Below are 13,451 nucleotides of genomic sequence, written 5' to 3'. Positions count from 1 at the left end.
TATTGTTGGCTATTGCTACAAATATACCCGTGATACTTAAGACTGGTTTTGTGGTCCAGGGTTACAATTAAACTCGTTTAAACATCAACAAAGCTGGAACAGAAGCTGCACATGGCATTTATGTTTAATTACACAGTGTGTTTAATGCTGCTCGTGTACATGTATTCACACAATAACTGAATAATGTAAATAGCCTATTAATGAAAAACTAGGATTAGTGTTGATTATTGCTCTTCATATTGTAATAATAATTATTAATGTTGATTAACTGAAAGTTTTTTTGTGGGAAAAAATAAGTTAAGAACCACTGAATGAACAAAGTTGTTTACTGCTTTTTACAGATTAGAAAATCCAGCCTTCATACTGGTTATTTCAGTCGCATGAAAAACAAAACAGCTGTTCAAACTGAGAATAAATGACTGAATAAAAAGGTGAGCAAAGAATGGAAGAGCTTCACCACTTCAGTCTCATGTCAACGTTGCAAACTGTGTGTAAAAAGAAATCTGATGCAACCTGAGCAGACCTACTGTAAACGTAATGCCGCAATCGACAAGTTTCATTCATTTTCATATTTCACTTTAATCGAGACAGCCATAAAAGATCTATCTTAATTGTTCAGGGGCATTTTTTACACCCTTACCTTGAATTTAGGGGTGTTTTGTTCATTTTGGTGGCGTTTTTAGCCCACGCCCCAATTATTTTGCGACACCTGTCTACATGTGAGTGTGTGTGTGAGGGTGTTCGTATGTGTGTGTGTCTCACCCTGACAGGCTCCAGAGCGGTGGTTGGGAATGAAGCCACGGCGGCAGGGGTGCGGTTGCGCTGGACACTGCTCACACGGGTGACCCCAGGCCCGTCCCACCGTCGCACAGCACAGCGTCTTGGTGCAGACGATTCCGGTCAGCTGACCCTGACACATCTGGTTACTGACTGAGGCAAAACAAGGACCCGTCCTGTAATCTAGAGACACACAGAACATGTTTAACACACTAATGCAACAGTTTGCATGACACTTCAAAAGTTTAGTGCATGTGAGTTCACACTGACGGCACTGCGTCTGAATGAAGCGGAGAACATCAGACTGAATCTGACCAGAAAACTGCACAGATGACACGGACCACACCGCAACATACTCCTGACATTCAAATATTACAATGTTACATTTTTAATTGATTGAATGTTACATTTTGACTGTTTGAATGTTACATTTTGAATGTTACATTCTGAACATTTGAATGTTACATTTTTAATTGATTGAATGTTACATTTTGACTGTTTGAATGTTACATTTTGAATGTTTGAATGTTACATTTTGACTGTTTGAATGTTACATTTTGAATGTTACATTCTGAACATTTGAATGTTACATTTTTAATTGATTGAATGTTACATTTTGACTGTTTGAATGTTACATTTTGAATGTTTGAATGTTACATTTTGACTGTTTGAATGTTACATTTTGAATGTTTGAATGTTACATTCTGACTGTTTGAATGTTACATTTTGAATGTTCTCTGAATGTTCTGAAAATGTTCTTTAAATTTTTAAAACCATTAGCCTAAACTCCAGCTAAAACATATCAGATAAACGTCCCATGAATGATGTATAAATAATGTTTTTGTGTTAACATTATTAAAGAACAGACACAAGCACTGCGTCTGAGTGAAGCGCAGAACATTAGACTGAATCTGACTAGAAAACTGCACGGATGACACAGACTGCACCGCAACACACTCTGACATTCTCAGAATGTTCTGAAAAGGTTCTCTCAATGTTATGAGCAAACGTTCTTCCAGTAGTGTTTACAGAACAGCTTTAATAATGTTCTCAAAACATTAGCAGATTGTTCATGGAATGTTATTTCTGAAGCGTTTTAGTTGGACATTCTAGAGAAGGTTTAGAGAATATATTAAAAAGTAACATTAACATAAAAACTGATACAATGGAATGTTTCCTTAACTTTCAGATGAAAAATTTGATACATTTTAAAAACAGGTAATGGAGACATAACATTCAGAAATAATGTTTTTATAGCTAAAAGTTAGAACTTAAAGAAATGTTCTTAGAACATCTTTTTATTAGCTGGGCTAATATAATATTTAAAATAAAATTTGATGATTCTCATTACCAATTACAATATTCCAACAAAACTGATATACAGTACTAGCGAACATGCTGTTTTGTTTAAAAGTTTACAAGAAATATTATGATTAATCATTTAAAACAATAGTTCATTTATACTTATACTAGCAGTGAAACAGACAATTGAGAATGAATGATCACGAGTCTCACAGTGCTGATGTTCTTACAGTGTCGATCAACTCACTGCTGCTTCATGTGAACACTGGGAACACCCTGCACGTGTGTGTGTGTGTGTGTGTGTGTGTGTGTGTGTGATGTCATGTGTGTGTTTGTCTGAAGGGGACACTCCCTTCACTGCTCAACATCTGGGAGCAATAAAACTCACACTCACACTAACACACATACAAACACACACACACTGGTATTCCTATCATTATAGGTTCATTCCATAGGTGTAATGGGTTTTGTCCAATAAAATGTGGATAAAATGTGTATTTTCTACACCTAAACCTACACACTAAACTACTGGCATTTCTAGATTCTTAAAACACTTCATTCTGTGTGATTTATACGCTTGTTTCCTCATGGGGGCCAAAAAATGTCCCCACAAGGTCAAAATTTACTGGGTTACTACTTGTGAGGACATTTGGTTCTTGTAGGGAACACCAGTACACACACACACACACACTGACACACAGGCCGCATTAGCTGAGCTTGATTCATTATGGAATTCATGATCTCCTGCAGTTCATCAGCTGAATAAATCTCTGGGAATGTCTGTGTTCACTGCGCTCTCTGTGCACCTCATTCCTGCACAAATCCAATTTAACAATCATTTACAAAAATGTGACTTCAGCTGAGTGTGAATCACACACACACTTGACACCATTAACCCTTTACAACCACTAAATCAAGGTCAAGCACATGGACGGGTCCTCACCGTTTGACTGGACATCTATCTATCAATCTATCTATCTATCTATCTATCTGTCTATCTATATCAAACTCCAGTTTCAGCACAACAGTTGACTGACAGGTGAGTAGGCAAAGCTTCACATGCGTTTTTGAAAATGTTGTTAGACATGTGATTTTCTGCACCTGCGGTTCCTGTGTGAAGCTGAGGAGAACTGACTTCATACTTGACCTGATAAAGGACAGCAGACGTGTCTATAAACTGCAGAGCTTTGCTGAACTCAGAGTTTTAAACTGACCCAAAATGCAGCACACACTTGTGTTTTCGTTGCCCCAGCGAACATCAGCGCTGATAAACACACCCGACCCTCCTAACGTGATCATGTCTTCTGCTCCAGCGGGGAGGACGAGGATGTGTCATAAAGGGATGTTTCCACTTGCCATTTCCACATAAATATGATTTCCAACAAGACAAGCAGCAAACAAACAGAGAACGCTCTGTCCTGTTTCACAAACACTCAACTCCAGCACATCTGCTGCTAATAACATCCACAGAACATCAGAGTCCAGAAAGCAGGTCCTGAACAGACACACACACACACACACACACACACACACAGGCCTCAACCGGCTTCTAAGAGGAAACAGTTCCACGAAATGCAGAGAGCTACAAACTGTGTATGTCTGTAGTTTGTGTCTGTGGTGATGAGTGATGTCCATCTGTGATGTTTTATAAATCTATGCATCACATGCACATCTTTGGAGTGAACTTAAGGTGCATCTCACCTCTTTCACACTGAGCTCCGGTGAAGCCGTAGTTACACAGACAGCGGTTTGGAGCGACACATCGGCCTCCATTCAGACAGCCGGACTCACACACCGCTACAGAAGAGACCCAGATATGGTTAAGATGTGCCACGTGTGCGTCCGTATGTGTGCTGCAGGGTTACGGGTGTCTTACGTTGGCCGCAGTGAGCTCCGCTGTATCCCTTCTGACACAGACACTGTTCCTCCGCACACGTCCCGCCGTTCATGCAGCGGATGTTACAGTTCTGGACTAAAGACAAACATCAGACACGTTATTTACTGTACATACTGCGCACACACACACACACACACACAAGCTTCTGTTGCTTTAAATTTAACTGAGAATCAAAATGTTCTTGATATTTACACATATGAGAGGTTGCAAGTTTCAGAACTCAAAAAAAAAAAAACGAAATATGAATTATGTGTTTCGAACTTTCTAAAATGCCCAGATTTGAAATCAGCAGATTTCATGTGTCATCATCGTATGTAATCAAGCAGGTGTGTTCTGAACAACTCACGTCTTGTCCAATCACAAGAGCCATACTGCTATTGGATAAAGATGTTGCGTAAAATTCTCAAAAGTGAATATATTTTGTCACTCTTGCGCTTTACAAAATGTGTTTTACTGTCGTCACCTTTTTTAAAAAATTGTTAAGAATAATCTCGATATAGATATTTGGTTACATTTATGTTGATTTGAGTTTAAAATCGTTAACATTTCTTTTGCCTCGGACGGCTCTACCACAACGCTTGCCATCTTGAGTATCAATGATATCACATGACAATCACAAGACATGCTGTAAAAGAGGGCGTGGCTACAGTGCGATGACATTAGCCAATCACAGGAGTCAGTGCTGGGGAACGTTACTTTTAAAAGTAATGCATTACAATGTTGCGGTACTCCATAAAGATGTAACTCACTACATTACTTTGTTACTTTTTATGGAAAGTAATGCCTTACGTTACTTTTGCGTTACTTTTTGTCACCTGAGCTGGTCTTGCTGATTTATATTTAATAACAAAAAATCTAAAGTTATATTTTTGGCAACTGCAAAGGTTCTTTCACACCAAAAGTGACACTGAAAAGTCTCAGGCTGGAGATAACGCCTCCACACCTCAGGACAGGAAAGCTGTCAGTCAATAGATGGGAAAACAAAGTAAGTGGTGTTACTTCTTTGGAAAAGTAACTTTAAAGTAAATTTAAAAGTAATGCGTTACTTTACTAGTTACCTGAAAAAAGTAATCTGATTACATACCTCACGTAGGTTCGTGAATCAATTCTACGATTTTCTGAATACATTGCTCTCTCTCCGGAATCGATTCTGAGCTTAGTTTTTAACATCAGTAGGCACTGCTTGCTTTAGAAACAGCCGTGCTCTGCTTGCTTCCAGTTCCTTTCACGCACACCACTTAAATCTACAATAATCATTTATGAAGTTCGAAAAGGTTGAAGCGAATTACGAGAGTGTTGCGTCATAAAAGCTGAGGTGCAAATACATTTAACCACTTAAATTACTCTTTTGAATGCATAAGTGCCCTTCTTCAGTTAAAAACTAGCCTGAACTGCCATCTGCTGTTAAACTATGCTCAGACTCGATTCCAGAGAGAATCATGATGCATTTGGAAAAATCGCAGAATCGATCTACAAACTGATTTATTTTTACACCCCTAGTTACTTGTAATGTGTTACCCCCAACACTAACAGCAGTGGGCGTTACTTCTGTTTCTGCAAGAGGAAACACGCACTGAAATTGAGTGTGTTTCACAGAAAGTAAAAATGAGGAAGGAAAAGGACCCCTTTAATATAAAGCCAATTACAGACCAACACAAAACCCTGGAGTAAAAAGCACAAAAACAGTATTATTGTGTGCATGAATCATTGTTCCTGTTGTGGACGCCCACGAAGGGAGGCTTGAGCTCACATCTGGGGACAAACTTGTCCCCAAACTACAGCACAAACACACACACATGCACACACGCACACACACACACGAGCGTCTCCTCCCCGTGGAGCTGCAGCAGTGATCCAGCGAGGAGCTGGAGTGGCGGGTGAGGCCTGTTGACTGTGGACAGACTCCAAATCACACACACCCATCCAGACACAGCTAATATTCACAATATTTGTTATTCACAATCACGGCCATAAAACAACCGCAAGAATCTGAGACGATCGGGACACTAAACCATTATTTTCAACACCCTAAAACGGATGACCGTCTTGCAACATTTTTCACGTTAAGATGCCAAACCATATTCGGTGAAACTCTTGCGAGATTTGCATGTGCTGCAATCGGCCGGGTCGTTATTTGTCCATTTGCTGATAATATCAGTGCATTATTCTGCTGCAAAAAACGGTCAGAGGATCATGAAATGTCTGATTTTAAACAAAAAAATATTCAAAATATGTCAAAATCATATTTGCCATCAAGACAAGTTGATTTATATAGAATATTTGATACACAGTGTTAATACATGAAAAAATATAAAATAGTTTTTCATTTGAAAAATGCATGCATCGTAAGTATGAAAATGGTCATAAAAAGAAAACATTTCAAAAATGCAGGCTTAATAAGTATAAAAATAGACATGAAGAAGAAAGTACTTTAAGAATGCATGAAAAGAACATCTTAAAACTGCATGCATCAAAACTATAATGAAGTATAATAAAGTGTGCCTTTTAATGTGTGCTTAATGCAAATATTATTATTACTTAAAAAACAGCAAACAAATAATAGCTGAAGAAACTGATCAATTAATTTAATGAAATGATTACTACTACTGCTACTTATACCCTCTGACTCTGTGTGACGGACACACACCTGGATGAAGAGGAGAGGCAGGCGGACTGAATTACCTGATTTGGATCCACAGGTGGGCGCGATCTGGCCGTTCGGACAGGTGCACATGTTGGGTCTGGAGCAGAAGCCGTCTCCGCAGGTGCTGCGACAAATAGCTGAGGAGGGAAAAAAAACAATGATTGAGACATTTACTGATTGCTTGACTTTCACAGATGAGTGATATTCTGAGTGTTCTACACATCTCCTGTCTTATTGTTTCTCATATATACACTAGAATGTTTAAATTCATCCCACAAAATCAAAGTCTGCAGATTCAGGTCTGGTCCTGCTCCAGGTCTTTCCGTGAGACAGACTTGCAGTTCATCGAGGCATATGCCAGCTGTCTTATTCAGGAAATATCGGCTTAATCGGATTAATGCGATTGCACGACGCACATATAACTGGAACGCGTCCAAACGCTGTTTATTACCGGAATGTTCTTGTTAAGTGCGGTCAGCGAGAGGTCAGAAGGTCAGAGAGAATCTGGGCCATTGTGACCGGGATCCATTAGCGCTCCTGACCTTCACAAGTAAACAACATCACCCCACCCACCGCACCCGAGAGACGACGGAGCGCCAGAATCACACAACACCACGACAGCCTTCCTGAGCGCTGCCAATCTATTCATTTACAGGACGAAAGCTAAAAACAATCATTCAGCGCAGAGCTCGCGGAACCCCCGCCCTCCACTGTACGCCACTGTTACAGTCGCGCTCGCTCGTGCTGATAGCTCGCGTCCGTTTGCTTGTGCTGGACCGGAACACACCAAACAGGAAACTGATGAGGACTTACGGACGATGCACTGATTCCCTCCGGTCAAGGTCTTCCATCCAGGACAGCAGTACGCGTGATGACGGGATCCACACACATTCGGCCTGCGGGACGAGCAAAAGGGGTCAAATTCAAATGTGAAACTCTCCATACATAGAATCAAATTAACATAGGAAGAACATGGGAACAGAACATACACTGTAAAGGCCCGTGCACACCAAGAATCATAGTTCTAAAAATCGTTCTCAAAATAAAACAGCAGAGTACACAGTTAAAACAATACAGGCACAGAGAAATGATATTGTTGTCATTTTTTTCCAGCTGATGAACAATAAAAACATTGACAGCCAATCAGAATCAATCCTGCTGCAGAGTTTGAAGCAGCAGACTAGTGTGCGCTTAGAATAAACAGACAATATCGTCCGCTGGCGTGGATGCTAATATAGCTATCGTTCTTGATGTGAACAGGCCTTTACAAATGATTTTTTGAAGTTGTAAATAAATCAGATTACTAGAGTACACTGTACAAGAAAATACTATCGTAATCTATCTTTACATTTTGAAAACGTTGAAACTTCACACTTTTAAAATTTCATTCTTGAATTCTTGTTAACTATATTTTAAACATTCAGACTAGCCGTTCTCAAGCCAACGTCAAAGTTTGTCTACAAACTGCACTTTGTGAAATCTACTAGCAATTTCTGAGTAAGAGTTGTTTTACCAACAAATGAGCAAAAATATGTGGGAAAAATACACACAAAAAAAAGTTCTATTCCTGTTTTCTATTTTTTTTTTTTTTCCTGTATTTCCTGTCAATTTTTAATGTTTATTATTTATGGTCTTTTCTATATTTTGGTTTGTAGAGAAGCCTGTTTCTGCCAGGTAACAAAAAAAATGAATAAAAAAGGTAATTGCAGCTTTTTTGTCTAAATTTATATCTCAAAATTCAGACGTTTTTCTCACAATTGTGAATTGTGGGATATAAAATACAGAATTGCGAGAAGAAAGTCCAAACTGTGAGATAAAAAAAAATCCTGTTTTATTTTTCAGAAAAAAAAACAAAAAAAAAAAATTGAATTCTGAGGAAAAAACTCTGAAAGTCAAAATTACCTGTAAGTCAAATAACCTGTTTTATTTTTTAGAAGAAAAAAAATAATAAAATAAAATAAATTCTGAGTAAAAAACTCTGAATATAGATATAAGCTTAAAATTGTGTTAAAAACATCATAATTCTGAGTTTATCCCTCATGATTCTTTTTTCCTCATAATTGTGAGAAATCACTATCTATCTTTAACATTTTTCAAATCTCTCTTTCAGATTGCAAGATTTCACTCTTAAATTCTTCCAACTAAAAGCTTGTTAAACTATATTTTAATTATTCTAACCTTTTTCAAGCCAACATCAAAGTTTTTTTTTACAAATTGCACTAGTTGTTTGTGAAATTGTGATATGAAATTCCAAACTGTGAAATAAAAAAAAAGTAAAATAAAAGTTAAATAACCCGTTTTATTTTGTAGAAACAAAAAAAAGAATTGAATTCTGAGGAGAAAAAAACTCTGAAAGTCAAAGTAACCTGTTTTATTTTATAGAAAGAAAAAATAATTATATTCTGAGGAAAAAAACTCTGAATATAGATATAAACTTAAAATTGTGTTTTAAAACATCAGAATTCTGAGTTTATGCCTCATGATTTTTTTTTCCTCATAATTGTGAGAAATCACTATCTATCTTTAACATTTTTTAAATCTCCCTGTCTCTCTTACAAATTGCAAGATTTCACTCTTAAATTCTTCCAACTAAAAGCTTGTTAAAGTATATTTTAAACATTCAGCCTTTCCCAAGCCGGAATCAACGTTTGTCTACAAAGTTCACTTTTGTGAAACTGTGATATGAAAGTGCAAACTGTAAGATAAAAAAGGCAAACTAGCTCAAAATTATTATTATATTATATAATTATTATATCAGATTATTATTTTTTAGAAACAAAAAGAGAACTGAATTCTGAGGGAAAAACTCTGAATATAGACAGAAACTAAAAATTGTGTTTTAAAACATCAGAATTCTGAGTTTATGCCTCATGATTTTTTTTTCCTCATAATTGTGAGAAATCGTTATCTATCTTTAACATTTTTTAAATCTCCCTGTCTCTCTTACAGATTTCACTCTTAAATTCTTCCAACTAAAAGCTTGTTAAAGTATATTTTAAACATTCAGCCTTTCCCAAGCCGGAATCAAGGTTTGTCTACAAAGTTCACTTCTGTGAAACTGTGATATGAAAGTGCAAACTGTAAGATAAAAAAGGCAAACTAGCTCAAAATTAGTATTATATTATATAATTATTATATCAGATTATTATTTTTTAGAAACAAAAAGAGAACTGAATTCTGAGGGAAAACTCTGAATATAGACAGAACTTCAAAAAAACGGTGTTAAAAAACATCAGAATTCTGAGTTTATGTCCCACGATTTTATTTTTCGTTTCTGGTGAGTTTGAATGGTGAGATAACAAGTCTCAACTGCCAGCTTTCAAAGGTTTTTGTGAACAGAGATTAAGACTTTTCCTATAATTTGCTGTTTTTATAGGTGTTTGTGTTTTATCGGGATCATCTAGATGAACACATCGCTCCACACAAACGCTTTGAGATGTTGCAAAACAAACAATCAACAAACCAGTGGAAACAGCAGCTCCCTGTAAAGTTCACGAAACCAAAACTGCCATTAATGTAGTGCCTCTCGTTGACGGACACCGGAGCGCGGTTCCCACAGCCGAATTCGGCGGCTGCTAATGACAGTGTTACCGTGCTGTTCAGAGTAAATGCTGTGCTTTTTTTTCAGTGATACAGAAGAGACCCGTTACCCCTTGAGCACGTCCTGTCCGCCGCCGCGCCGCTTCGATCGGTTCGCTCTCGGCTGCTCCTGAGCGTCGAGCGTCTGCGCAGCTCTGTCTGCGCCTGCGTCGAGCGTCTGCGCTGATACACACAGCGACACGAGCGCTGAGAGTCCCGTCGCGAGCACGAGCAGCCGCCTCATTCTGCGCGCGCTCCCGCTGCACGACCAACAGCTCACATTAATAACCAAAGTGACAAAAACACACAAACTCAGAGAAGAGGAAAGCAGCTTTGCGTGCGTTAGTGATGCGCCTCTGTGGAAAGTAAAGAAGAATAGGACAGCAGAGAAACTTCAGGAGCGGCGGATAAAATAAAAGTGAAGGAAAGAAAGTTTCTGCCTACCTCCAGTAGATGATGAGGAAGATGAAGATGAAGTCTCCTCCAGTAAGGCTGCACAGACAAAGACTGTAAAGTGCCTGGTAAAAGTTGTCAGGATGAGGAGAAGTGCGTAAAGGCGGCTCAGAGGTGCAACACAAAGCGCTGCGGCTGCGTTACTGCATCAGCGCTCATTCTGCTGCGCCACTCAAATCTCATCCAGCCGCAGCCGAAAACACTCGCTCCCCTCTGATCTCGCGAGAACCTGCGCGAATTAAGCGGGGAACACGCCGAAACCACTGCGAGATGCATAAACGCGCATTCATCCAAAGAGAGGAAGAAAACGAGTCGTTATGGGGAGATCATGACCACGCTCGAGGTAGCTCAAAGGACGCGTCACACAACACCACAGGCAAACCCCATAATAACTTTCAGACGAAATACCACGGTAATCACATCGTGCTTTGACAACACCTTAAAAGGAGGGTTTGCTCAATGAATTGGGTCAGGAGGAGCGTTTCTGAAAGTTTTCTGAACTTTCGCTTGCTGCTGACAGACTCTGGCTCGTGAGCGCGCCTCATACTTGTGCAGCAGCATCATCTCTTGTCCGCGTTCCCAGTCACGTTTGGCGCGTGCGCGCGCGCGCTCGCTGGCAGCACCTTGACTCGTGTAATGAGAGAACACGAACAATGCACAAAGAGAGGGGGCTCATGGGAAACAATTTATGACTTTCACCCTCCAGACGTGCTGCACAATACACAATTCAAACCGTGCGCTTTTGGAGAAGCATGTGGCCTCACTTACAAAAAGCAGAGCGGGGCTTTTTGCGCAGTACCACGCACTGATGTACCAACGCACTTGGTTTCCCCTTGCTTCATGCACAGTGGGGCTGTTGCATCCTGACGTGGGCGTCTGCGTCTGCGGTCAGAGGAGGGGAGCGTCCCGTCCGCATCTCGACCCGACAGGGTCCGGCCCGACACTGATGCAGGAACAATGGCTCACGGTGGGTGGAGAAACCCGAGCCGCACCCTCCTCTCTCTGGACCGGACTGGAGCTCTTGTGCTTTCTGTGCATCAGAAGCGTAATCATCTGTAAGGAATGCAGACTGAAGTCAACACGAAACTAAGCCCATTTACTTTCTCAAGACATGCTTTTGATCTCATCCGAGTGTTCTAAACAAATGTTTTTCATCATAATCTTTCATCTAAAGGCAATCGCTCGCTCATCCTTTCCAGCCGACAAGGGCTCACACTTCACTTTGCATCTCATTGATCTCGTATGCATGACAAGTTTTACAAGTTCAAGTTTGCTGACCTCTGACCTGCCAACTTGTGCGACTAACAGAAGACAAATACATCGCAACCTCTTAGCTGAACTTAAAAATAAAAACAAACTTTTAGGGCTGCAGGTTTGCATTGTTACAGGCTAATTAGATTGTGTATTTTTACATGTTGCATTCAGATTTATGCATTGGACAGACACTTTCATCCAAAGCAACTTACATTGCATTAAACCTACATGATTTTTTTTTTCATTCATGCATTCCCTGAGAATCAAACCCATGACACTGGCGTTGCTAGCGTGGCGCTCTACTGTTGGAGCTACAGAAATGTGTAGTATTTATTTATTAGTATTTGTTATGGATCAAAACCATCGCAGTTTCTGAATAAATTTTGCATGCTTAAAAGACGGTTATTATTGGTAACTAAAACTAAAAATAAAACTAGTTGAAAGCTGAAACAGAATAAATAAAAAAAAACTTTAAATCAAAATTAGAAATGTTTCCATGGCACTAAAATTGCTAACTGGAAATAAAAAAAAAAAAAAAATGAAACCTAAAAATAAAAATGACAAAAGCACAAAAAAATAACTAAAAGTGTAACTAATATTAAATAAAAACTAAAAATATCTAAGTACAGGGTTTGTACAGATACTGTAAAATAAAATTCCAGGACTTCCAAGGATGTTCAAGCACTCCGTTTTTGATTTTCAAAGACTTCAGAGATCTCACTTATGGTTTTCTATTGTTTAAGGAAAAAATCAGAAAAAGGGTTTCTTGAAACTGCTTCGAAGTCCCAATATAAATAACATTCATGATATTCACAATCCACGCTCTAGGTTCCAAACTAAAGCAAAAAAAGATTCACAAACTCACTCTAGATCTAAATCAAATGATTCGCGATCCACGCTATGAAGTCCCTACACTCTTAAAAATAAAGGTGCTTCACGATGCCATAGAAGAACCTGTTTGTCTAAATGGTTCCATAAAGAACCTTTAACATCTGAAGAACCTTTCTGTTTCACAAAAGGTTCTTTGTAGCAAATAAGGTTCTTCAGATTCTAAAAAGGTAAACAAGAAATGGTTCTTTAAAGAACCTTGACCAAATGCTTCGTTGTGGAACCAAAAATGGCATGGCATCGCTTGAAGAACCTTTTGAAGCAGCTTTATATTTAAGAGTGTAGCCGAATATTGATTCGTGAATCATCATTTGATTCAGATCAGGACTCGGACTGCAAATCAATCAATTCGCGGAATGATTCAAGAACCCGTTCTGAAGTCTCGACCTGAATCAAATGATTCGCGATACACGATCCAACTGAAGCGCTTCGAAACAGTGAATCGTGTTGCGACGCGATGGTTTTTAAAATCATTACAAGTGATGTTAAAATTTGAAAATGAGTGGCTCCTTTAATTTCATCTGGTTTTTGCTAGTGAATCACTTGACATGAAAAAAAGTCACGAGTTTGAATCAATCTGAGAAGTTCTAGGTTAAATGACTCATTCAACTGATTCGATTCATCCGTTCCTCTTTTCACATCTTCAGCCATGTTTAC

At 38.9% G+C, this 13,451-nt stretch overlaps 1 protein-coding gene across 1 annotated transcript in view; it reads right to left on the bottom strand.

The window, feature by feature from the left end:
• Positions 1–11,114, bottom strand: part of fbn1 (fibrillin 1) — a 62,872-nt gene extending 51,758 nt beyond the window's left edge. The window contains 7 exon segments of the mRNA XM_051134579.1: positions 763–960; positions 3,781–3,876; positions 3,956–4,051; positions 6,659–6,757; positions 7,434–7,516; positions 10,271–10,555; positions 10,644–11,114. Coding sequence (XP_050990536.1) covers positions 763–960; positions 3,781–3,876; positions 3,956–4,051; positions 6,659–6,757; positions 7,434–7,516; positions 10,271–10,443 — 745 coding nt within the window. The 5' untranslated portion in view covers positions 10,444–10,555; positions 10,644–11,114.
• Between the last annotated feature and the right edge of the window lie 2,337 nt (positions 11,115–13,451).

This window comes from Labeo rohita, chromosome 18 (assembly GCF_022985175.1).
Source record: "Labeo rohita strain BAU-BD-2019 chromosome 18, IGBB_LRoh.1.0, whole genome shotgun sequence".
In the NCBI taxonomy this organism is placed as follows: domain Eukaryota; kingdom Metazoa; phylum Chordata; class Actinopteri; order Cypriniformes; family Cyprinidae; genus Labeo; species Labeo rohita.
Note: the sequence above shows the minus strand (reverse complement) of the source record. Positions and strands in the feature narration are given on the sequence as shown.